The following is a 25,952-nucleotide window of genomic DNA, read 5'->3' as shown; positions in this document are numbered from 1 at the left end:
TTAAGTTACAAAATTCCTATTTTATTCTTAAAATAAACAAAATGTACAATCACAATGCCAATTTCACTCACTGTTGTCAGGTCTGTTTGTCCCTTTTAAAAAACAACAACAAAAAACTCACTTGATGATCTTTTTGAAACGTACCAGCTACTAATGGAGTCTTCATTAATTTCATTTTCCTGACAGTTCATGAGAGAAGAAGCACAACAAAAGACATAAGAAGTAAACTTTACATAAGAGCAGGGTACGGTATGGTTCCTGGACATCATACATGTTGATCATTAAATAATACAAGGTTTGTACGCAACATTTAACCAAAGGAAAGGAAAAAGAAAAAGGGATGAACCTTGTTTACTGAAGAAGAAGAAACAAAACACAAACAAAAGCAGATGAGGACAACGTGGGATGTCAGTGCTGCGTTGATGTGTAAACAGTTTTCAAAAGACCATTTCCTGTTCAAAGTTTGGAAAGAAAAAAAGCAGATTAAGTAAATTCCAACAGATGTGCATCGTTACTATGGAGACACTGAATACATTTGTAACGGGGAAGAAAAGCTATAAAATCACGACAATCTAAAAGCTTTTTATTCACTCTCTTATGTTACACTGTAACAGCAAAAGAAAAAAGAAAAAAAAGACTTTGGGCTGGAGCAGTTGGGGAAATGTAGTGTGGCATGTTCAATTCCATTAAGTGAGTTCACAGCATCCTCTGCAGAGAATAGAAGAGAGGCACTGCGTGCAAACCTTCAATGCAAAGCTTGAAGTCTTGGACAGCGCCGTGCTTTTCTCAGCTTTTCAAATTGGGTTATTATATTACCTTCATGCGCTGAACATCATACCGTATGAAAGCAAGGCAAATGCTTTCTTTTCAAACAAATACCAACTGCCTTGTGCGATCAGATTCAACTCCAATGTAAAATGGCTTGTTTGGCCAAGTGTTATCCATTCTGTGTGTGTGTGTGTGTGTGTGACTCCAGTTGCGTTAAATCGGCACTGAGGACCAAAACCACGAGCCCTGCTGGCAGCCCGCCGCAGGTGCTGCTAGAAATAAAACAAGAAATAAGCGCTTTATGAAACAAACATACACAAGTCTCCCATATTTTTTGGTTACCAGTTTGCTGCCAGCAGCTGCATCCAATCACCTGGTTTTTTTTTGCACTTTTTCCTTTAACTTCAACTCCTAAATAAAAAAAATAGGGAAAATATCAGACCTTTCATACTGGTGCTTTTTAGATCGTGACACTGGTGAGTGTGGATGATACAAATCTATCAGGAAAACCATGTCGGCAAAAGCAAAAGAATAAAATAAAAGAAGGGGAAATAAATAATTGTGAGAAGGAATGTCTCTTTTGTATCTTTCGCTGTGATATTTCCTTTCCAGTCTCAGAGACTGAAAGAGAACAAAAAAGCAAAAGGAACCAACAAAGAAAGTACCCGCGTGTGTGTCACACACTAAGACAAACTTTTTCAAAGCCATCTCTTGCACATGATATTGGCATGTTTTCCCCATAATCTTGACAGAGGATTCAGCCGGACTGGATATGGAAAATAAAAAAAAGACGTGCAGATTTCCCAAAATCTGTGGAATTTGAGATCATCCAGGGATTATTCCAGTCCTGAGGAGTTGATGTGTCGTAAAATAAGTGAACCTTAAAGTCTGACCGGCTGCTTTGGAGCGCACTCGGAGCACCGATAGGCGTGTTGACAGATTCATCTTTGGGCTACATGTGTAAACGTACCATTTCTTATTTGGACAATAAAATACACAAATGTCTGTGTGCATGTCAGACTAGACAAACCAAAGAAATCAAGCTGAATTTCCCCGACGGATAATCTTTTTTTTTTTCTCTCTTTCAAGCTATGCTGCCAAGAGGCACAACACCAGTTATTGCTCAATAAATGCCAAATGTGTGTGAACGCCGAGTGAGGAACTCGGGCTCTTGACGTGTGGAGCAGTTGAAGTGAAAGTTACACCAGAAGAAACATGTCGCAATACTCTTTGGATATTACATTTCATATTCGAAACGATTTAAATCTTTGGGTACTACAAAAAAAAAACGAATTAAACCTCTCACTCTCTTAAATTACCAATCAAAAAAAAAAATCATTTTAACTTAAGTCATATAGATGCATCAAAATATTCAGATTACACTTCTTTGACTCAAGTTTCAAATACAATACATAATTTATGGCTTTATAAGTTAAAACTAAGCAAACGCCTCAATCTACATCAACGTTTCATCCACAATATACAAGTTAAATTAATTGGTTTTAAGCAAATTTACTGTCCATACCACTGAAGGTAACATATGTGTTACTCTCATCACTTGCTACTCAGTGCCTAACTTGCATCTTGATATTGTCGTAGTACAAAAACATGCTCTGCAAAAAGCCTTATTGAAATACAAACACCATACAAAAGAGGCAGTCTTTTACAAATATTGTTTGAAGCATCCCTTAGCTTGTGGATTATAATAAAACTGAAATAATGTCTCATCCACGTGGGCCTAGTAAACCAGAAATGTCTCTCTCATTATTGCCGTGAGAATGACTCCCTTTGTAGTGTCTTGGTCAAAACACATTCCAGGAAGACAAGTCTGTACGAGTCTGTTTTTCTTCTTTTTATCTCTACTTTAATTTCCAAGTAAAAAGCAGAGACAGCTGATGAGAGCTCAAAAATCCCCTTTTCAATAAAAAAAAGAAAAAAAAAAGGTTTTGTGCTTTCAAACCACAACATCAGTTGACTTCCGTTCTCCGCCCCGTTGGTTTTCTTCAATATGGCCTCCAGACAGCCTCATCCATACGGCCTCCGGGGTTGAGAACGGTCGGGGAGTTACTGTGGCTCCCGTCGCCGTCCACCCCTCCCTCCGTCTGGCTGGGCAGGTTGGGGTTCACCAGGGAGGTGCCCGTGGAGGCGCTAGTGCAAGGCGGGATCATCCGGGAGGGCGAGCGATCCCCGCCGGGAACCATGGAGAACTGGTACGAGCCGGACGAGGCGCCGTAGTAGAGATAGGGCGTGCTGCTGGTCTGGAAGGGTCCGCTCTGGCTCTGGGCGGAGCCCGGGTAAGGAGGGGGAAGGTAGGTGTGGTAGTGGGCGCTGCCCAGCGACATGGCGGAGGTGACGGGCGGGGTGTAGGTGAAGGTGCCCGGGTAGTGCATCCGAGGGCTGGAGAAGCGGGTCTCCGTGAGGGGGGGCAGGCCCGCGAACTGACGCTCGAACTGACCGGGGAACGGGCTCAGGTCGGAGGAACCTGTTGACACATGAAAACATTCATTTCTTCAGGATCCTCAGGACAGCAGACATCATCACGCAAGCAGGAATAGTTCTTCTTACCAGTTTGTCAGTTTGAAATGTGGCTTTGGACTCTTAAACTATTTCGTAGTTTGTCTTGTAGAGTAATTGAAGTGAACAAATAAGTCCCTTGAGGAACGAAACAGCAGTAAACCGGATTATACGTGATCAAATATTTCAGCCAGATATGTGTATTGACTCATTTAGGCTGATGGATTTCGTGGGGACAGTTATGGAAAAGCGTTCGTCTACAAATATTGTGATGTTCATCAACTCGCTTTTTTTTCTGTCAACTCACAAGTTTTGATAAAGTTAACAAACACATCAGTGTGTGTGTTGGCGCATGTGTATCTGCATAACTGTTTATGCATGCAAATGTGTGGGTGGGTGGGTGGTAGGGTGTGTGTATGTATGTGTGTGTGTGTGTGTGTGTGTGTGAGTGTGAATACTGTATGCACATAAAAAAGCAGTTGGGATGAATCAGGAGCTGCACATGTGGAAACACTTTGAGCAGAAACAGTTTCCATGAGATCCATAATGAGGCAGGGCTGAGCTCTGATGTGGCTCCTCTCCTCGCCTCCCATCGGCTCCAGCGTGTGTGTGTACGTCTGTGTGTCCGTGTGCACGAGAGAGAGAGAGAGAGAGAGAGAGAGAGAGAGGAGGAGCTGCTCCATCTCACCCTTCGTTCCTCTCTTCGCTTCATCCCTTAAAAAATAGCCAGAAACCACTAACTGGCTGCGGCTAGCTTCGCGCCGGGCACAGAGTTTAAGGAGAATAGGAGGTCCTCCCCCTCTCGCGCTCCCTCCCGTCTCCTCTCAGTGGTTTAGTCCAGCCATGGCGCTCTTATCATAAATCACCAGGCGTCTTCTGTGTCACCATGTCTGCTGCGAGAGGACAGGGGGTGGCGGGGAAGAGGAGGGGAGGGGGGGGGCAGTGTTTATGTGCAGGGAGGAATTGCGAAGCCGGGTTTTGTCGCTCGCGTCAGATAGCATGTGCTGCCAATTAGGGCCTTTAAACTTCCTCTTTCCACGAGATGTGTTTTAATCTGACAGGAATAGTAGGCGATTGTCTCCGCTGTGGAGGAGCAGCGTGATCTCAGACATGACTGCCGCTGTTCAATAAAACTCCTGCTTTTAACATTTGGACCTATTTTAGTGCTCAAACTGTGATGACGAGCCAGATGGAATGAGTTAAAATGAAACCACAGTGGAACAATGTCTCAATATATGGAAGGATTGTTCTTCTACAAACTCTAGAGCATCACTTCCGAATGAGGTGTTTTACTTGACTGGTGAACTTTTGCAATCGCTTCTTAGCAACTGTAGCTTCTCCACTACACGAGCCGGGTTGCGTGAAGGTGTACGCGTAGAGGTGTGTGTGTGTGTGTGTGGGGGGGGGGGGGGCATTGCAGCGGAGCGTCCATATCAGCTTCAGCTCGTACTTGTCGGTATGTTCTGTGGCTGGATACTGTTACAGAGCAGCCTGGCGAGGTGTCAACATGATCTCCAGGGATCTGAGAGCCTCAGTCACATCACTTGGGGGGCATTAAGCGCTTGAGGTGTGCAAGCGGGTAAAGGGCGAGTTTTTGTTTTTTTTCCGGGGGCCTGCGTTCACGTGCACGCGTGTCTCTTTGAGAACAAAGCCTGACGCTTGTGAGATGAAAGCTGAAAGGAAAGACCGAACTAATCAAAGCTGACAAGGCAGCTGGCTGGATATTAAACCCTCTCTAATGCAGAGTCACACGGCTGCGTCGCGCAATCACACACACACACACACACACACACACACACACACACACACACACACACACACACACACACACACACACACAGGAGGGTGTAGTATTTCAGAAGAAGAAAACAGAGGGAAAAAAGGTAAGGTAGAAAAAAACAACTCACATGGCAGTGAGTCAAACAGGTGTACGGGGGAGAAACTTGTCTGGCGGCATGCAGGGAGTTTAAAGGAACAGAGACAAATTGGAACACAGATGCTGCCGTTATGGCAAACAGACTGAGGCTGAGGCAATTACCCAGAATGCCTTGTGAGAGTAGCGTAATGCCATAAAGACACTTTATTCGTCAGTCACGAGCCTGTTATTATCCCCGGGCCTGTTATTACCCATACTCCTCTGAGATCAAAGGCTTTGAGCGAGGGGGAAAAAAACCGGAAATAATCGCTTTTTTCCCCTCCACTGTCATCCACGCCATCCAAAAGTGCTCTCTGGAGAAACAGTCGGACTCTGACTAACATTCGTGAACGAGCCAATGGCAGCTCAGTGCGCTGTATTGGTCTCTGGTTCGTCGTAGCGTGTCGAGTTTCTTTTCGTCGTCTCTGTTTATGTTCCTGCTTTTGACTGTGAGTTTTGCGTGCATGTCTGTCACCCTCACTCCCCCTTCCCCCTCCGTCTATCGCGAAAGAAAAATGTATTATCTGGATTTTTTTTTGCGGCAGATCAGGCCGCCCCGATGGGACAATGAGACCGGGTGCGTTCACACAATGGCAGAGTAGTGGTTCTACCTGGCAATCGTCTAGGCACGTCGCTGATGGCGGGCAGACCCGTGCCTCGGCTGGAGGAGAGGGGGGTGGTGGAGTGGACTGAGGGGGACGCCATGGGACTCAGGTAGGACGGGTACGTCTGTTCGTACGACCAGGGAGGAGAGGACTGGGACTGACGAGGGTCTGATGGGGAGAAGGAAAGCGACGGAAGGAGAAAAAAAAGCCATACAAAGAGAAAGAAACAGACAGGAAATGAAAGAAAGAATAATTAGCAGTTGCCCATCAGCTGGTTAAAAATGCTCTGTTTTTTTGTTTGGGTACCAAATGGACAGTAACATTCACATAACGGCAGGCAGTATTAGTGTCTCTGTTTCTCTGGGCTCAGGGTTGAGAGGTTAAGTATCAGTTCAGCAACAGCCGCCGTCATTACACATCTAATGTTTACCCTCCAAGAGAAGATCTTCCTGTTTGCCTTATATAACATTGTGCTTGCAGCTGAGGCACAGAAAGCCTTGCTGGCACACAACCAGGGCGTAAACACACCAGCAGACAACCAGCACACGCTTTATTGTGTGTGCGTCTGCATTGCAACACAATCGCGGAGCATGAAAGTCGGCCGACGTTGCATTGTGTGCAAACGGGACCAAAGATCGACCTCAATAACAGTTCAACTGTATAAAAACATGAATATCCACATCATGTAATGAATTGTGTTCGATAACATCCATTTTAAAATCAGTTGAAGAGGTACATGTGAGAGGGCTGTAGGGCTACTGCTCTAATCACAGCTGCACGTAAAGTTCAAGCTTCACCTCAAAGTATTTACACTCGGATTAATGTCCAATCCGGTGGATAATAGTCTCCGCTCGCCACCACAGCGCTACGCTGTGTAACCATCCCTCAAATGATCCACTAAGTAACCCTGCAAAGCCGTGCCAGACGGTAACTAAGAGCTAAATGACGACCCGGGACGAGCCTCCACAGGTGTGGGCGATCAGGTAGCAGCCATCCCCAGCCGTGAGAGATGCTGTTGCCTTCTGGGAGATTGATAAGAGTGACGGCGCAGAGAGAGACAGAAGATCTCGGAGGCTCTGTGGTCCGGTCACGATGTGCACATGGCTCCAGTTGGGGGTTTGATATCTCACTTGACAATCTCTTAAGCTTCTGACAACCAGAGGCCTAAGTAAGTGTTGTTTAACTTGTGACTCGGCCTGCTTAGGACACCGTACAGGACATCTGTGGTGCATATTGTGGATGATTCTACCTCTTCAATGAATGCTATATTTGGATTTACTTGGCAATTTGGGTGTCAAAATACAATTTTATATTTTGTAGTGCTGCAGGGACGATGTATTTCTGGTGGCCTACCCGGAAGTTAGCATGGCACTGGTTCCCTCGTCAAAAAGACGACAGGACTTTTATTGACGGATTTCATATCGTAGAAGAAAACGTTGCAATCTCTGAAGCGTCTGTCAACCAGAGGCCTTATTTCAGGCATCTCACCAAAACCCATTAAAAACAAACATTGACTTTGAGACGAGGGAACCGGAAGTGGAAAGAATTGCGGTTCGGCATTTGTTACACAGAACCATCTGAGAAGCTGTTACTTTCAAAATACATGCGGCGATCGGATGACCATCGGTCAATCGCACTCCGACCAAAGCCAGATGGGAGAAGAGCAAACTCCACCGATCTCTCCTCTTCTTTCAATGAACAAATACTCTCCAGTTCCGCAGCATCTACGCTAACCTCTTTATTGTTGTTTAGAACAAACAGTCCCCTCTCTGTGACGCCACACACACACACACACACACACACCTAAACCACGAGACATCGTGAGAATCCAGCCGGCAGGCGAGGTTAACCTTCCTACAGCGCTCAGTCAAATCTCAATATCGCTAACGGATAATTAAATATGAATTCATCAAATTGATGTTCAAAGCAATGAAGTGTGTTCCACTGTTGTGTGTTACTTCAAACTCTTCACATATGTTTATACAACTTTTGATCGTATCATAATACTATAATGACGAATAATAATAATTACTATTCTGTTGAATGATCGCCTAGCTTTAATTAAATGGAACCAGGCTGAAAGAAACAGGTTGACCCAACAGGTGAAACCTGTAATTATATTAATTGTAGGTATAGAAGGTTTCATTGTTCAGTACCTAGTAAAAGTAAATCATTTGATGGTATGACACCTCTGACAGATGACATACACTTTGAAATACATTTCTGGGGTCAGAGGTCAAGATCAGTTACAGAACAGTAAGATCTGTGACACTTCACGAGGGGCGGCGGCTTGCTGTTATGGTGCTGAAAAACACCTGAACCGGCTGCTCACCTGTTATCTGCGTCTGTCCCTGGTTGAAGGAGTTGGGCCCTGTGTTGAGAGGTGGCCGGGGCCCTTGAGTGGGAATGGCCACCCTCACCCTCATCCTCTCAAGCTCACTAAGGCGGTCTGAAAAAAGACCAGCTTTGGGAGGGTCCTCAAGTTTCTGACGATGTCCTGTGGACACACAAAAACAGAGTTTTATTGGGAGGTGTGGTGGAAAAAATGATTGTGTTTCATCAAAGTGTTTCTAACTGTGGCATGCGCATGATCTTGTTTGTTCATCTTGGCGTGCAGTTTGTCAGTTATTCTCCGTAACGTAGGTTAATGACTCGGCTCTTCTGCCGTGCCTTGCTTGGTAAACACCGTTTGTGCTCCGACACAAAGAGGAAGCAAATAGGGCAGGCTTTTTGAAATCAGATGCTACGTCCCGCTAATTAACAAAGACTTGGGCAATTATCTCGCGTCGCCTCGCATGAGAGAAAAATAACAGCGAAACGAGCGACGGGGAGAGTGAGAAGTTGCCTGTACGTTCAGTTTCAACCTGAGGCTTCTTCCTCAGGTAAACACAAGCTCTCACGCCATCAGCTCCATTATCCCCGCAGGGGTCACGACTGGTGCCAAATATATTCCAGCATTTCCTGTATTCTTCTGCCAATGCGTTTACACTGTTTGTATCCCTAACGCTAGATCTCTCCAATATGCAAATTCAGCAGCACACGCACATTGCTATCACATAGATCACGCACACAAACAAAGACAATGTGTCACTCGCTCCGCCTGATTCAGCCCTTCTCTATTTCAGCAGCCCTACCAGCCCTGTAGTGGGAACCACAACAAAACATGGCCCGGGGCCCAGGTGTCAACTATAGTTTAGCAAAGGTGGGGTAGAAAGAGAGGCCTGTGCACACACACACACACACACACACACACACACACACAGTCCTTTCGTTTTCTTTTTCTAAATCCCTGACAGGTGTGTGTCAGTGTGTCTGTCCGGTCTCGCACTAGCTCTCCTGTAAAGGCGGTAAAGTAAATATCAAACAGAGGAGAGTAGAAACTCCCGCTGTGCTTGGCAGAGCTCCAGCTGGCTGGGGCAGAAACAACGAGCTCCTTCAGAATCCAGCCCAACCTGCCTGCTGAATGGGCGGGAACAAAGGCCCGGCACAACACCTACAGGACTGGGTGGCTGTGGTGGAGGGAGAGGAGATCTTCAGAAACATCGAGTCCACCGGGGGTCCTTGTGGACTAATGGTCCAACGTGTGTACTAAACCCCCCCCCCCCCCCCCCCCCCCGCTGTGGAGCTTTGTCGCATGTCACTTCGGGCTGTGCGATACGGCTAAAATCTTCTCTCCAGATATAGGTCACTTATATGTCACGATATAGCAATGTTTTCCGGTAATTCAATAATGAAAGAGTCGACATGAAATGACCACATGGTTTCATGTCATTTTATGTGAATTAAACACTTGACGAATGAAAAGAACTTCCTCATTTAATTTAGGACTTTTGAGCAACATAATCCGATTTTTTGAGAAATCTGTTAGCACGTGTTTGTTATTATCAACTTAGACGACGTAATTGTGTTTTGCAATATCTCAATATGATGATTTATCGAACGATGACAAATTATTATATTTAATTTTTGCCCGGCCCTAATGTCAGCCCAACCGCTTTCTCTCTCTCTGCAGACTTTTTATGTCACTTTCACCATCAAATAAAAGCCAAATGAAAACGGCCTCATCCTATGTGCATCATGTTTCCCCTGCAACAAGTTCAAAACATAAATATTTTAGCCACAGAAATGCTTTCATAAAACCAAGTGACTCCTCAAAATAAATACATTTATTTTGGAATTCTGCTCTGCAACGACTCGAGAGTGGCGGGAGTGGAAATGCAGCCGGTGACAGTCAGACGGACCATGACTATTATTACAATGACGTTACCGGACTGGCATCGTCCAGTTCAAAATAAACAATCTCATCATCCGCTTCTATACATAGTTGCTTCGGGAAGGCAAATAATATCGGCTACTTGAAAACCTCAGCTCATTGAAGTTTTTTGCTTCATAACATAATTCATGGCCACATTTCATTAATAACATTTCCCCCATCGTTGCTGTGGATCATTTGTGCCTCTCGCTGGCATTCCTCGTCTCTCTGTGCAAGCCGTGCCCAGTCAATCATAGCGTTTCCATTTTCGACAGACCAAATTTCTATTCTAAAAAAGCCTCGGGACACAGTGCGGGCTTTGTGCACAGCCCGTCTCCTAGTGATGGGAATAAATAGCAATGGGAGACCGAGGGAGATGAGGGGAGACAGAGGGGGACAGGCACGAGGGGGAGGAGGCACATGGAGAGGAAGAGACCCTGATGACCAGTAAATTAACAGCACTGGATGGACCCGAAACCAGTCAGGGCACAGTGCTGCGCACAGAGCACAGCGAGTGGTGAAATAGTTAGAGGTGGTTTAGCATTTCGACATCTGTGAGGAAGATCAGAAAATACATGTATATTACATGTATATTTAAGGAGATAAAGATAGTTCTGATCTGTATGACGAGCCAGCTCTCTGTCACCGGGCTCTTAAACTTGTTGTCGCAATTTCAGTAGCTCTCAGTTTCCACCCTGGGCAGCCATATTGTCAGGAAACCTATGGATGCAACCCAGTTTAAAGGAAACCAGCTTATTTTTTATCCTATAGGAATGCAGCATGTCAACCACCACATTAAGGTCCAATTTACACTCCAAACAGAACGACCTCAAGTCCATTAGTTTAGCCTGCCTTGACAGTAAATACAGTTTTTCATGAGTTAATTACACCTTTTAGACTACAACTGTTGCCAAACACAAGACGTCTCAGCTGTTTTATCGGAACCCAAGCAGGGCGGAGGAATGAGCCGGGGGTATTTAAAGGAGCGGGAAAGGCGGATGATTTCACTGCCGTAGGGAAAGTCCCTGAGATTCCCATCATCCCTGTGAAAACAGCGGAGATTTTCGATAGCGCCTGCCACTTCCCTGCCCAGCCAGCGGCCGGAAACATGGACAGATTCAGACCAGATGTGAGCAACTTGCACACACACACACACACACACACACACAGACACACACATAGAAACACACACACATGCAAGTATGGACGGATGCAAACACACGTCTGTGCATGCAATCATGCACATTTGCACACATTCATCATGCATACACTCTTGCACATGCACATACAGTACAGGCTCACACATGCACACTTAAAAAAAGATGAATAACGATGAGATAACACCTCTATAGATAGTATCTTCAATCACACAGTTGCACAGTGATCCTAGAATAGTATTATTCCAGCCGTCCGGATTCAACTCGCCCCTGCTGATCTGATAACAGTTAGTAAGAGCAAGTCGGCAAACAGACCTCTGTAATTAATGTAGTCCTCTGTAATTAATGGACGCATGAGATTGGATCTGAGACTGAGCACAGAGATCTTTGACAAATAGTTAGCTGCTCCCTCATATGTCCTGGCTGAATTAGTTCCAAGGCCTAAAAAGTGTCAGTGTGGTAAATATGAAGCTACGGGCAGCAGCCGGATTGGATATTAAGCGTCATATGTGAGCTTTAGGGGTGCTGGTTGGTTGAGCTTGCTACATTTCTTTGTTACATGATCGAGAAAATCTTTCTAAAATGTCAGTTTATCCTTTAAAGATCCCCCCCCCCCCCCCCCCCACCAATGAAGCTTCAGCTATCACTACAGACACATCACTAGGACATTCTCTTGCCTGCTGCCTGTATAAGTAACACGTGAGGAAAATGCACCAGAAAATTCTGGATAAATGGGATAATTTATAAATTTGGTGTCGCGTCATGCCCTGTAAGCCCTTCAGGCTGGTTTATGATCACTGGGTGAGCTTGGATGAATGTATCTTTGGGGCTGATTCAGAAAAACCCCCATGCTCATGGAGCCTGGGTTGAATCAGCCAGTCTGTGTTTGTGTGTGTGTGTGTGTGTGTGTGTGTGTGTGTCAGTCATCTCGCAGTGGAACAGCCAGTGAAGCCGATGAATGAATACACTGCCTCCATAATTCACTTTTTATTTTTTATATATATGGAGCCCTCACAGTGGCCATGTTGTTTTTGTGAGCGGTCAGAAACAATGAATTATTTCAGGTGGCAATCTGAAACTGGCAGAGCGTGGCTCGAAAGGAAAAGTGCTGAGTGGGTGAGCCAGACGCCCGTCTACAGGGGCGGACTGGCCATCGGGGATCCCGGGGGAATCCCCGGTAGGCCGACGGGGTTTGGGCCGGTCTCTGACATCGCCGGCCCCAACTATATTATATGCTTCACAGAACACGTTCAATTGACTCTAATACCGAAAGTCAATAATCAGTGAAAACTGCATCAACAGTATAAACTGACATTATACTACTCGTGATCCGAAGACGCCATAGCACGGCTGGACACTACGGTGCTTTTAAAAACTTTTCTCCATAAGCGCGGTCTGCGCCGTGCGCTCGTGCCGGGCGAAGGTCGGGGCGGGGCCGGCGGAGGTGCGAATGGCCGCTGTAGACCGGCGAAATACAGGGGCGGCTCGACTGTCACGGCGTCCATGAATCGAGAAGGACTTCTTACTGGAACTGAAACGATGTACTGGGATTCAATTCTTTGTCAACAAAGAATTTGGTAAGTGACAAACTGCGTTTGTTTTTTTACATCTGCAGTAACGTTTTTATGAATAATATTTGATGGCTCGTGCTCTTGTGTGGTGGAATGCGTGGATCCGCTGCAGGTCTGCTGGATTGATGTGCTTTGTTGTCATATGAATATTATATACTGGTAATATACTGGTTCTTATGACTTTGTGGCTGTCATTGTGTTAATTACGTTGATTTGACTATGCGTTGTCCGTTATTGACGTAGCGTCCCGTCACGGATTCATGTATCTGCAGCTTGCGTCACTCGCTCGGAGACAAGCCGTTTTGAGTGCGAGCTAGCAGCATGGCACCGGTACCAAAACGTAAATCCTTTAAAGGTGGAGCTGAAAAGCTCAGGGAGAAAAAGAAGAGATATCTGGAGGAAGGTGCATCAAAATATTTAAAAATCTCTGACTTATTTGGGAAACCACCGACTGGTGACAGTGTTATGATGGTAAGTTGTGGCATTGACTTGGCCAATGTTAGCTTGCTTTTCACAGATGAGGTAATGTTCGGCTACAAGCTAGCCTAGCTAACGTTAGCTAGATAAATGATAAATGTCCAAAATTGAGACCGTTATGATCTGGTCAAATAAGCAAGCTGGCGCTGTTCACATCATCGAGATTATCTAATTTAACATGTTAGCCGTAGTTACTTGCTTACAATCGATGAGCAAGCTCTCCATGGTGGTAGTTGTAAAGAGTGCAATCTTATCATTTCTAATAATTCATGTCAAATAATGTTTAAGTTAACCAGCTAGCTTGTTATGCTAAAATCACAGTGTTACACACAACACTAACATTATAAACAATTTTAATATGTTATCTAGATTGATGATTCTGCTGCTGGAAGCAGCAGCCAGGGGCCCCAGAGCCAAGATAAGCCAGGAAGCCAGGATGACAGAGAAAGTCAAGGCCAAGATTGAGGTCCACAATCGAATCATAGACACAGTCGCAGGAAGCATGCACCAGCGTTTCCTCAAGAATGGCACTTTGTATGCTGATCTGGCACTTCTGGACCCGAAAAACTTCAGCCAGGTAACATCTTACGGCGATAGTTTCCCACAGGCAGCACTCCAAGAGTTGAGCAAGTGTTTGCTGCCATTTGATGACAGAGCAACAGTGGCCGAGTTACAAAGCGAGCTCAAAAGTCTGGCACGACAGTGGGATAGGCTGAAGGCATCAGTATTTGAGGAGTACACAACCAAGACAACAGAACCCGAGCCGGAGGATGCTGAAGATGAGGCAGAGATGGTTTACAAAAAGTGCTCATCTTGCACGGACTGTCCAATTTGTTGCTACCGAGTTCTGAAGCAGTACAACCTCCTGACAGATGCATACCACATCATAGGCCTTGCATACAGGTTCCTGATTACCCTCTCTGTCACACAGGTAGCATGCGAGCGAAGCTTTTCAACCCTGAAATATATCAAAAACAGGCTCAGGAGCTTGCTCTCTCAACAGCACCTGGAGGCTTTTATGTTGATGGCTACTCAGACAGATGTTTTGCAGATGCTGGACAGTGAGAAAATCATAGATGGTGTTGCAGAAAAGAGTGAGCTGCTGCAAAAACTACTCGTGTAGTGAGGTAATAATAACACATGAGTATACTGATATTGTTTTTTATTACCATGTGACTATAATGCACCTGGGCTGGCAGAGTTAGTTTAGGTTCTGTTACTTAACTTATTGTTTTGTTATGCACCTTCAACACCCCTACACACACACACACACACACAATCACACACCCAGCATGCAACACTACTGATACCACTGTTGTTCACACCCCATCGTATGTTCTGTTCATTTCAATACAGTTCAAACTCGTTCTACCCTCTGATTCCAGTTTCTTTATTGTGTGGTCTTTCTCTGCTGACATTCATTCCTTAAGGCTCTGTAGTTGTACGTATAACCATCTGATACCAGCCCAAAGTTCAGCATATTCATCGAGCAAACTACTACCTTGGAGTGTTACAATAGCGAGTATTATTTTATTCAATGTGTCCATCCAGGCAAATTGGTGGATCCAAATGTTATAAAAAAAAACATATATGATGTAATTTCTTTGTAATCATCGAAAATAATGTTAAGTGTATGGGTATTTTTTCAAGTAGGCCACTGACATCGATACGTGCGATGCATTGAGTGGGCCGGTCTGATAGTAAACTCCCGGGCCACTTTTTTCCCCCAGTCCGCCCCTGCCCGTCTACCATGGGGGTCTGGTGTAAAGGGAGGGAGGGAAAGAGATGAGGGGAGACAACACAAATAGAAATGGAAAAAAAGAGAAAAGAGGAAGAAGTGAAAAAGAGAGGAGGTACAGGAGATGAGGCAGCGAGCGAAGGAGAGAAGGAGACGGAGAGAAGGGGGGAGCCAGGCTGCCGTGGAGCGCTGCCAGCCGTCTGTGTGGTCCATGCGTTCCAGCCCGGAGGAAGCAAGCCAGGCAAGGGAAGGCACACACACACACACACACACACACACACACACACACACACACACTCACGTACACACACAGCCATACACAACTATTCCCAAAGGCGAAACATTTATTGAACACAAAAATACATTATATACACACTTGTACGATATTGTACAAAGTATAAAGAGCACACACACACACACACACACACACACACAGTTTGGCTTGCGTGTGCTCCCTCTGCACCTCTCTGCTCACATTAAAGTGCTTTGATTCAAATCCCTCCGAGATTTCTTTTTTTTTTTAACTGCAGCTCGGGGCCAACCAACTCCAGACCCTCTTTCATAATCGTTATCTCTTTTCATTATTCACTTTCTGCCTCCCTTTCTCTCTCTTTATCCCGCTGTCTTCCCCTCTGTCTCTCCCTCTCACTGAATGATTTTGTGTTTCGCGTTGTAAAGGCCTTGGCACCTCTTCAAGGAACTTCGCAAGACATTCAACTGAAAAAGCCTGCAGTCTTTTTTTCTTCTCTTCCCTCTTTTTTCCCCTCCCTCCCTCCCTCTTTTCATTCCTTTTCCTCCTGATGTTTTGGGTGACTTTTATTTGTCCGGCTCCCATTGTTAAAAGCTGTTTTGAGTAAGGCAGCAGCACACAGTTGTGGGTGTGTAACTGTCTGCGAGGGAGAAAAGAGTATTGAGTCTTGTAAAATCCCCTTTAAGTACCTGGATGCTGTAAAAACGATTCCATTTTTTGGACATGCTGCTTGAGGCAGGCACTGACAAGGCATGATAATCCAGAAACATACAAGGCCCACGTATTCCTGTACATAATTCAAAAGGCCGACATAATCTGAATAGTGTGGTACCATGTAATTAGCATATGAGAGGATCTTAGCATTTAGCACTGAGCATAAACGGCTGTTGTCAGAAACAGAGCCGATGCCTTACAGCAGGTAATAATACCCGACAAGCACATGTCACGGCATGTGTGTGTGACGACACAGTTTGTATGCCTCGTGGTGTCGTCATGACAGACATGTCAATGCAATCCACTCACATACTCATGCTGTTTTCAGCCTAGCAGCACTCAAGGTGGCAGTTTTCTTTAAAGAGTTTTAACGGGGCGTCGGCTGCAAAAGACGCCTACAAGGTTGTGTAGGTGAGTGGGTGTTTGTCTGAGTGAATTTGAGTGAGCATGAGTGTTAGTGCTTAGTGCTGCATTTAATACAGTGAACCATGCATCCTCCTCCACTGCCCATCTCACTTGTGGTGTGCCACAAGGCTCAGTTTTAGGTCCACTTTTGTTTTCCGTTTGCATGCTTCCTTTAAGGGACATTATTCACAAATATAATATTAAGTTGCCTTGTTATGCAGACGACATCCAGTCGTCTGCATCAATAACACATGACCATACGAGCAATAATCTAGTCACACATTAACTACCCTGGCAAGCTGGATGTCGAACAATATCCGAAACAGCAGTAAATGTAAGTTCAACTTCATATTGCTCATCCGTAATAATCTTAGGATTCTGTCTAAGATATGGGAGTCCTGTTTTGATGCTCAGGTCAAGAGGGTTTTACAGTTCTGCTCTCTTCACTCAAAAATCATGTCAAGAATGAGATCGTTTTTGTATCTTCCGCCAACCTCGAGGAAAGTTATCCGCTGCTTCTACTTGATCACATTTAGAGATTATTGTAACTCTTTTTATTCATGTTTAATAAGAGTTCCACTGCAGTTGGTCTAAAGTGGGGCAGCAAGGACCTTAACAACATTAAGTCTAGCTCCAAAATGCATCTGTCAACCCCTGGCCCCCTGTGAGCTGGACCACAGCCTGAGGTCCTCTGGCAAGGGCCTCCTGGCTGTTCCTAGGTTCCCAGGTTAGCAACTAGAAGTGGCCGAGCTTTCGCTGGGAGGGCTCCCAGGCTTTGGAAGTCTTTGCCGGTGTAACTTAGGCTTGCTACTTCCACGTCAACTTCATTTAAGTCCCTTTGTATGCATTTTTATGCTCATAATTTCCAACCTGCTATTATCCATGGTCATCTATTGTGATTTATATTTTACTTTAATTGTTCTCTTTTCTCTATATATTGTTATTATCTTATCTTTGTTATATTTAAGCATTATCTTATCTCCATTGCTGTATGAAGCGCTTCATATCTTGTTTTAAAAGGCCATACAAATAAAGGTGCCATTATTATTAAAGTTCCTCTTGTGAATGTACACAGAAGCATATCTGCAAATATTGTGTAGCATACAGTGTGAGTGTGAGCGTGTGTGTGTGTGTGTGTGTCGCAGGAAGAGTTTGTCTTGGCGGACAGGTTTCCTGAACCACTAATATTGTCTGCAGGCCTTTAAGTAACCATCGCCTCTTCCCCAGACTTGTTAACACCCTGACCAAAATCGAACCAAAACACGACCCTGTCCCCAAGCCCAAAACCCCCCAGACCCAGCTGCTTCAAACACCAGAGAGCAGACGGGCCTGACCGCCAACCTCCACCGCTGACACACAAGTGACAACACACACACACACACACACATTACTTGCTCTCAGTTATGCACAGTAACCGCTGCAATATGCCATAGCGAGACGCAGTACGTGTGACACCCAATGTTTTTTGTCACCTCCTGTGTTTGTCTGTCATCAATTAACTATAATGAGAACAGTGGGTTTGGACAGAAAGCCGAGTATATTGTGTTATTACGGCTTGGCTATTATCACGAAGGAAGTTTGTCTCAGCTGACCGCAGCCACCATCAGGAGAAAGTAGACAGAACCACCTATAAAAGCGTATTGGTTTAAACAGCCACTCCCTGTCCATTAGCTCAAAATGACATTTAATGAGGCCTATTAGCTCTGCCCCGAATCAGCACTGTGGCTACACGGGACTAATGACACGCATTACACATACTCTCTCTGCAAAACTTGGCATTTGGGTCCACACATAAAGGACAGATATGCATGCATATCTACATGGCCAAAGAGAGACGCCTATACATGCCTGTACAGTACGTTTGAACACACACACACACACACACGGACACATACATGTGCACACACTCGCTGAGTTGTTGGTGCGGTGGCAAACCACAGGGTAACCAGGAGCTGTCAAGCGATTAAGCACAATGCGAGCCACAGAAACCGAGTTAGCCTCCCGCTAATAACACACAGTGGCCAGAAGGACTTACCGTACCCACACATGTACCCACACATACACCGTAGCCTCTGAGGAAAATCATACCACAGATCTTTAAACTGGGCCTCGCTGATATTCGTCACCCTGACCACGCAATTAATTAGCTAAAGCTCAGCGCCAGAGTTCAGAGATATGAGCCACCGTCCATTCGCGGGTGGTCCAACTTTATCCACCCACTGATATTAGATGAGGAACTGCTGGGGAAAGGACATCCCTCAGGAAGGCTCATATGGCTGCCATAAGGCTCATCAAACACGCCGACACAAAATGTCCTTCCTGAATCAGACACCCACAACCAGGCAAGCCATTAACAGGGAGAAAAAAAGACTGCCGAGTCCGACAACATCAGGAAAAGTGTAAGAGCGTTGATAAAAGCATAGAGTAGAGGCACTATTTTTAGCTTTTCAGACTAGTTACCAGGCCGTGTTAAAATCGAGTGTTATTGTCAGCTTATTTCCCAGAAACAAAACTGTGTTTTTACAGAGGACCAGTGTGTGTCCGGCTTAAGACAAGCCCACTGTTCTTTCTCCGAGTGTCTCCATGTGGACCCCTCCCTGTAAGGGGCCCGGTGGAGCACAGGCCTCCTAATTACCCAATAATTTAACACAAAATAGAGCTGTAATGGCCGACAAAGGCCCCCATGTGTCAATGAAGCGTTCACAGATAGAAATCTCAGTTGTGCAGACAGCCGGTGCTCTCAGCTGCGAGTCTCTCTCTCCGTGCTGGAAACCTGGAGGAGGGGAGGTGCGGTTGAGGGGGCACATGTGTGTTTTGCCACCCTCCGACCTCGACTTAATGACCCCCGAGAGGGAGACGTGTTCTGGCTGTAGTTTCTGGGTAAATTACACCGCCACTGCAACTCTGACCACTTAACAGCAAAGTAAAGAAGTTCAGGGGTTACGTATGATGACATACTCTTTATTGCTTAAATTACTGTCCTGAGACTGAAGCTGGAACACGCAGAATTTAGCTTCTCTCCGACCGCAAATAGAAGGGAAGAACAATGGCCGAAAGTGTGAAGTCTCTTTCAACTGCCAGACTCCTCTCACCGGATCATCAGGTAATACTGCCTTTGTCTGATGACACAGTTTCTCTTCCCAAATGACCAGGAAGGCTTTCGTGGCACAAATCTGAAGACCGCGACTTTGTTGAGAACAAACTGAAGGTTTTCCTAAACAAATTCTGCTCCGACTCCCATCTGCTCGCCACCGAATAATGGGACTTGTTTGAAAGTCATCTGACGGGGGACGACAGATGCACAGGAAATGCTTTTGATCAAAGAAGATGGCTCGAGAGCGCGGAGGGATGGAGGGGAAGAAAGCGGGTGTGATTGTGAGTACATGTGTGCTCGACGATAAGCATGTGCCTTTGTTTCAGGGTGCGTGTACGGCAGAACGCCGAGCGTTTGAGGCACTTTTTTGGCACCACGGGCAGGTTTCCTACAACGGAGACCGATGGTGGTACTGATCCTACTGTCTGCCGGCTCCTCTGTGCGCCCTGGTGCCATATGTGGCGGGGCAGTCGGGCGGGCGGGTTGTTTGTGATGTGATATTGTTCATTGAGACGCCATGAGATGAGAATATGTTTTGTTTTTTTCATGAATAGGGAGGAGGGTTGGGGAAACAGCTGCATGCCAGACCAGTTGGCACTGATGGCTATAGTCAAGTTTTTTTCCCCTCCTCAGTTGTTTTTATATGGCCCATTAAAATGAGCTGACGCTAGCGTTCTGCTACCCAGTGTACGCTCACAGGATTATTCTGCCTCACTTTTTTTTTTTTCGTTCTCTCAAACCGTCACATTTGAGGCTGCTGTCTGAGAAGTCGACTTAATTAAATGTCTGCTGATTGCTAATTAAACCCCATCACAAGCTTTTCCAGTCAACCTTTAGTTTGTTTTTTCATTAACTGGTTTTATACCCTGTCACCGTTTTAGCTGGGAATTTTCTGCCATTGGCTAAGTGCAGCCACACCCACAGCTTCGTTAAAGGGGCACGCCACCGATTTTCATGTTTAGCGCTCCAGAGGGAGCTTTGTAATGTAGCAGAGTCTGATTGAAGGATGCTATTGAGTTGCATATTGGGAAATGTAGGATCCATTGCTTCCTAATACTAAATCGCTGTACCAGTTAATAGGCAAATTAAAGGAACAAGTATGTTGTTGGCAGTGTGTGTGTGTGTGTGTAAACATATTCCCAGACTGTGCTGTATGTGCGTGCCTTTGTACTCACTCCTGGGCTCACGCGGTCCATCCACGGTGACCTTTATGGCTCGGTGGTAAGTGGCCACTTGTGGCGGGTTGGTGAATACTGTGATTGTCAGCATGAAGCTCTTGCCTGTGGTGACATCAAACAACATCAAATTAAATGCCATCCGCAGAGACAATGACCTGCATTCATCGCTAAATCATCCCTCAGTCACAAGTGTGGTTGTGATCACATAACAGCAAATGCTAAATCGCCTTTAAGAGCTTTGACGACAGACAACATTTGGCTGCTCGAGAGGGTCTATTTCTTCTTTTTCTCGCGGAGCCTGAATGGGAGCTCGACTGGAGGAGCCAGCATCTTGTTATCCAGACTCTCTCCCTGTCTAACGCAGGGTGAGTGGGCGAGAGGCATTTTAATAGTCACTTCCTCTCCCGATAATCCCCAGCAGTTGCTGCCTCGGGGTCGAGTGCGTGTGCGTACGCTCCCACGTGCACGCTTGAGGAACGGTTGTGAATCAGAGTGCAACAGCCAAGTCAGCAGCAGCGCTAACGTCTGAGGTATGCAGACGCGTCACATAGCCATGGCTATGCGCAGGAAACAGGAAGTGTGGGGGGGGGGGCAGGTTGCTGCGGCGACTCATTAGAGCAGCTGTCCGCTCCTACCCGCACTGCGTGTCCTCCCCTCTACACTGCAGAGTACAGCAGCTCACTTGTAAACGAGCCTCTTCAAAGCGGTGGTGAGACGATGTCGGGGAGATGGCAGAGCACATGCAACAGGTGTCCCACATACCTGGACGTGCATGAGGTGAATGACGGTAGAGCGGCACCGCTCTGCTTCCCGGGCCATAATCGCTGCTGTCATCTGTTTACCTGTGATCTAATTTGGGCTTACTGTCAAGACACTCCTGCACCCCGCTATACTATTAACTCTAATGATGTTATCACAGGTATCTGATTACTCTCTAAATGAACTGCCCCAGCTATCGCTGCTGTCATCGCACTGCGGCACCATTTCAGCCCAGCGAGTATCAATCCTTGCTCATCTCTGTCGGCTGTCCCCGCCTCTGTGTGCCCGACTTTCAGCTATCTGACATCCTATCGGTTCGCTCTGCTTGCACTCATCGCGGGTATTCATTTCAGACACCTCGTAGTCCGATCTCCCCCAGCTCCTATGTCACTTCCTGTGACTAGATTCTGTGTCACATCTGAGGGTCTCCGTGGCAACAGGTACCCGCCACCCTGCCTGCTCCGCTTTCTGTACTTTGTCACCTCCTCATCTCTCCCGACCGCCTCCTCCTCCTCCCCTGTTTGACAGCTACAGCGGAGAAGGAAACTGAGAAGGAGAGTCACTGGTGGAGCCGCTGACAGCTCTTATCACCATCGACTTGTCCTTTCTGTGAGACTTTGTAGAAAAGACTCTCAGAAAACGTTTCCAGTGAGTTTGGAGAGAGCACATCCTCGGTGCCAGATCTCAAACTGTTAATCAGACGATTTAGCAAGACGGTAAATGCTGCTAACAGTCGCCTTGGCGATGGCCAATATTCAGGGAATGCTACTGGAGCCAATAGGAGTGTGCCTCTGCCTCGCTGCCTGAGGATATGTACAGAGAGATCAGCTGTCGGGCTGCAGCACCACCCAACATGCTTATGAGCCTGAACTGAGCCGGGTCTTGTCAGGTGTACAAGGAAAGGATAAAAAAAGAAATAAAGGACTTGTTTGTTATGAGATCAACGCTGTCTTATGCAGCTGGACTGATCACATGTAATATCTTTGTCCAAAGCTTTGTTTCTTAAACTAAAAGGACAAAGATCACAAGCGGGAAACAGTCGGCTTTATGAAGCTTTTCCGTCTCACCTGGGTTCAAAAACAAATAGATGAAGGGCCCTCGTTTTAAAGCAACGCGATTCACCGCTCAGACGTTAAGAGATGGGCGGTGGGATGTGAGCCCGGAGTTAGAGATCATTATGTGGTTGCCACGAGGGGAATGTGACCACTAATCCACACCACTGAGCCTAATAGCTGCCGCTGAGTTGCAGCAGTGTTCCGTGGATGGTTATGTTTTCGGGGGGCTCACCTCTGCCACTGCGGCCCACGAAGCGGAGGTCGTTGAAGCGCGCCACCTGGTTCTTCATCACGCCCGAGGCATTCCGCAGCTCGGCCGAGTAGTTCTCGTCGTTGCCCGCCATGACCGTGACAACGGTCCCGTCAGTTATGTCTCCCAGGGCAACCACCTGTCGGGGTCGGGGGGGGGGGGCACAAAGCTCAAAGATCAGAAAATTCTGGAACGACTCAGGTATACTACAACATATTCTCTTCTTCTGCTCGCGGTTAAAGAACATCAAACAACTGATTCCAGGAAAAGAGAAGAAAAATTGCTTCCGTTTAAAAGCCAAGAATAAGAGTGAAATCAAACCTCATTCAAATAATTCATCGAGCTAATGTGACAGGCTTGTTTTACACCAAACCATCTTCCTTCGCATCGTGTTGATAAACGGATTTAATTTCACCTCATTTCAGTTCTCTGGTGCCGTCTTCAAAACAAAAGCGGCGAAGGCCTCGTGTTATCATTTAGATTGCTGGATACAGATTAAAGAGTGCGAGGAGGCCCACAGAGCAGCAATAATTACAGAGCCGCAGTCATAAAAAAATGAAATGTGTCACATTTGATTTGGAGCCAGGGCAACAGCTACAAATTTCCACTGTGATGTTTGATCCATCCTGTAAATAATATCAGTCAAGTAATTAATAGGGCCTTTCCTGTGAAATATCATGGGAGCGAAAAATTGTCAGAGCTTCAAAAAACGACCGAGGAGACCTGAAATGTATAAACAATTAGTCTTTGCTGTGTGGGGAAATACACTGTTTTTCTGACATGGCTTTAACATCAACATGTGGAGACCAATGAAAGTAATTTAGTATAATCATAAAAACAGTGGTTATAATAGGCCTTGATGTAGTTTTAACATATAAATAACATGTTGTAATATAGATTTTTTTCAATCATTTTTAACACACAAAAGAATAATTGCCTTATATCGAAAGATGTTATAAATAACCATGGAAACAAAGCTTTGATTGTGGAATTATTCACTGCGAGGCTATTTTAATGAGCTGTAATTAATATACTTTCCTACATTAACTGATTATTGTCAACAACTAAAAAGTAGTTTTTGTTTGTTTACAAAATAAAAAGAGAACACGTGACTCCTTTCCTTCTGTTACCAAACCTTTGACGTTCATATTTTTTTCTGGCCCTTTAAACACGATGTTTCCTTAATTTTCTGAAAATATTTAGTTTGAGAAAAGACACTTAAAAAGACACACCGATCACATTGCAGCATTCACGATGTAAACAGACTACATTTGTTTGTGATGTATAATAACAATTCACGACATATGTTTTCAAAATCTGGGAGAAAGTAGAAGGGGATGAAAAAACAAATAATTGACAACAGAATTAAATGAATGTAAGTTGTATACAGTTGTTGATGGAAAGACAATGCATTCACGCTTTTCTCAAATGTGTTTGTCCTGGTGTTGTGCTCGTTTGTACAGCGAGCACATTGCGGTTTATCCGCTGTTTTAAATTCAGCAGCACACCGCTGAGACGGGGCCTCACCTTGAAGGCGACAGGCAGCGTCTTGTTGCACCGCCAGTGGGAGGGCAGCACCGAGCAGAGGAAGTTGGGGCTGTCGGTCCGGACCAGCTCGGCCGGGTGGTCGGCGATGATCTCGGCCATGCTGCGGTTTTCGTGGGGACGCAGTCTTGGCACCGCGGCCGCTGCGTCCGGCTGCCCGGCTGGAGAGCTCACGTCGTTCGTCTTTCCTGGGACCGGCTGGAGGCTGTTGGACGGCGGACTGAACCTCCGACTGGCGCTGGGATCTAGGGGAATTCGCATCACAACAGCGTTGATTGTCAAAAAAAAAGAAAAAAAGAAGGCACCGCAGGCTCTCCACCTCCTCACTTCTTTCTTTCTTTCTTTCTTTCTTTCTCACACGCTCGGGGAGAAACTCGAGAGTGTGCGCCGCTTTTCCTAATGCCAATGGAAAATGGGACTTCGTGAGCGCACACCGCGTGTCAAAAACCCTCTCCACTTCAAACTTTAGTGGGCGCCTTCAAAACGACAACATATACTTGTCCGGCAAGAGAGAAACAACCCCTGAAAACGTGATGATGTTTTAAATGACGAGCCCTTTTTCAAACTTCTCCGGTGAAGCGTCCATGCGCCATAACGCAGGCGTAGTTGCTCGTGTGAGGATATAAATAACATCAAATAAATGTCCGAGTGCCTAATGGGCTAGGCTACGATTACAAAAAAAAAAAAAAAAAAAATCAGGTCTAAAATGGAACGGTCGACCCAGATGTTCAAAGAAGTTTTTGTCTGTCTTCCTTTAGTGAAAAGTCAAAGCGCTGCTCCAGGTGCGTCATTGAAGTCTTTGTGTCAAACTGAAAGGCTCTCTGAGCGCCCGCAGGCGATGTACACACACACGCACACACACACACTCACACACACACGCACACACACACACCAAAAAGTGTTCAAAGTCAAAGGAAAACGCTTTAACAATACTTTAACAGAGATATGAATAACCCCGCGACGCCTGCAAATTGTGCATATTTTCCGTAAAGTCGCTCGACAGGTTTTGTAAATAAGCTTAAAAAAGGTTGATGAAGTCGAAAAAAAAAGTCATCGCCGGTGAGATGAAGGAGGCGGAAAATAGAATCCCGTTTCTTTAGCCGTAAATGTGGTTAGCGTTTGGAGGACGGGGTTTCCCGTGCTCAGGCTTTTTGTGGTTTATATAGCTCGAGCGCCCAGCAATTATTGCGCTGATGCGACTCCAACACGTGGTGTCTGGAGTCAGATCCATTCCCTCTGCCATGATCTATCACGCCTATAGACGACCGGACAGTCTATACCTTCATGAAACACACACGGGGCTTCACGCCTCTCTCTCTCTGTCGTTATTCACAGATAACAGTTTCACACACCGACCGCTGTACGTACCGACATGTTACCGCTCCCCCCGGACCGTCCGCGCGCTCCTGACTCCGGGGATGATCATTTCTCAGTCGGCAACACACGTCGGTGCATCAGTGTTACCGTGTGGCGTTGCCGCTAAAGTCCCGACAAGTTTCGGCTCGCGGAAAGGTGCGTTCAGAGAGCCGAGCCCGCGCGACAACTGAGTTACACTCCTCCATAAGGTAGAGGAGCGAGTGAGTCACCGGAGAGCGGTGAGTCAGGTCGAGGCGCAGGAGTAGAGTTTCAGCCGGTCGCAGGGGAGAGCTGTTGTGCAGGTGTACAGGTATTCTACTACACACGCGCTGTCATTTATGTTCTCTTG

At 45.9% G+C, this 25,952-nt stretch overlaps 1 protein-coding gene across 3 annotated transcripts; it reads right to left on the bottom strand.

The window, feature by feature from the left end:
• runx2b (RUNX family transcription factor 2b) lies at positions 1-25,727 on the bottom strand (the record flags this gene model as incomplete). Of its 3 annotated transcripts, XM_079291246.1 has the most annotated exons (7): positions 1-3,250; positions 5,809-5,970; positions 8,135-8,299; positions 20,636-20,740; positions 22,685-22,841; positions 24,230-24,492; positions 25,616-25,727. In XM_079291246.1, the coding sequence occupies 6 exons, from the start codon at positions 24,347-24,349 to the stop codon at positions 2,772-2,774; spliced, it is 1,188 nt and encodes a 395-aa protein (XP_079147372.1). In that variant the 3' UTR covers positions 1-2,771. The 3 variants fall into 3 exon arrangements, with proteins under 3 accessions (XP_079147372.1, XP_079147371.1, XP_079147373.1); XM_079291245.1 differs by lacking the exon at positions 25,616-25,727 and having other exon boundaries at positions 24,230-24,508; XM_079291247.1 differs by lacking the exons at positions 5,809-5,970; positions 25,616-25,727 and having other exon boundaries at positions 24,230-24,508.
• Between the last annotated feature and the right edge of the window lie 225 nt (positions 25,728-25,952).

The sequence above is a fragment of the Melanostigma gelatinosum genome, assembly GCF_949748355.1.
Source record: "Melanostigma gelatinosum genome assembly, chromosome: 19".
Classification (NCBI taxonomy): domain Eukaryota; kingdom Metazoa; phylum Chordata; class Actinopteri; order Perciformes; family Zoarcidae; genus Melanostigma; species Melanostigma gelatinosum.
The sequence above is the reverse complement of the archived record's forward strand: the minus strand, read 5'-3'. Positions and strand labels throughout refer to the sequence as shown.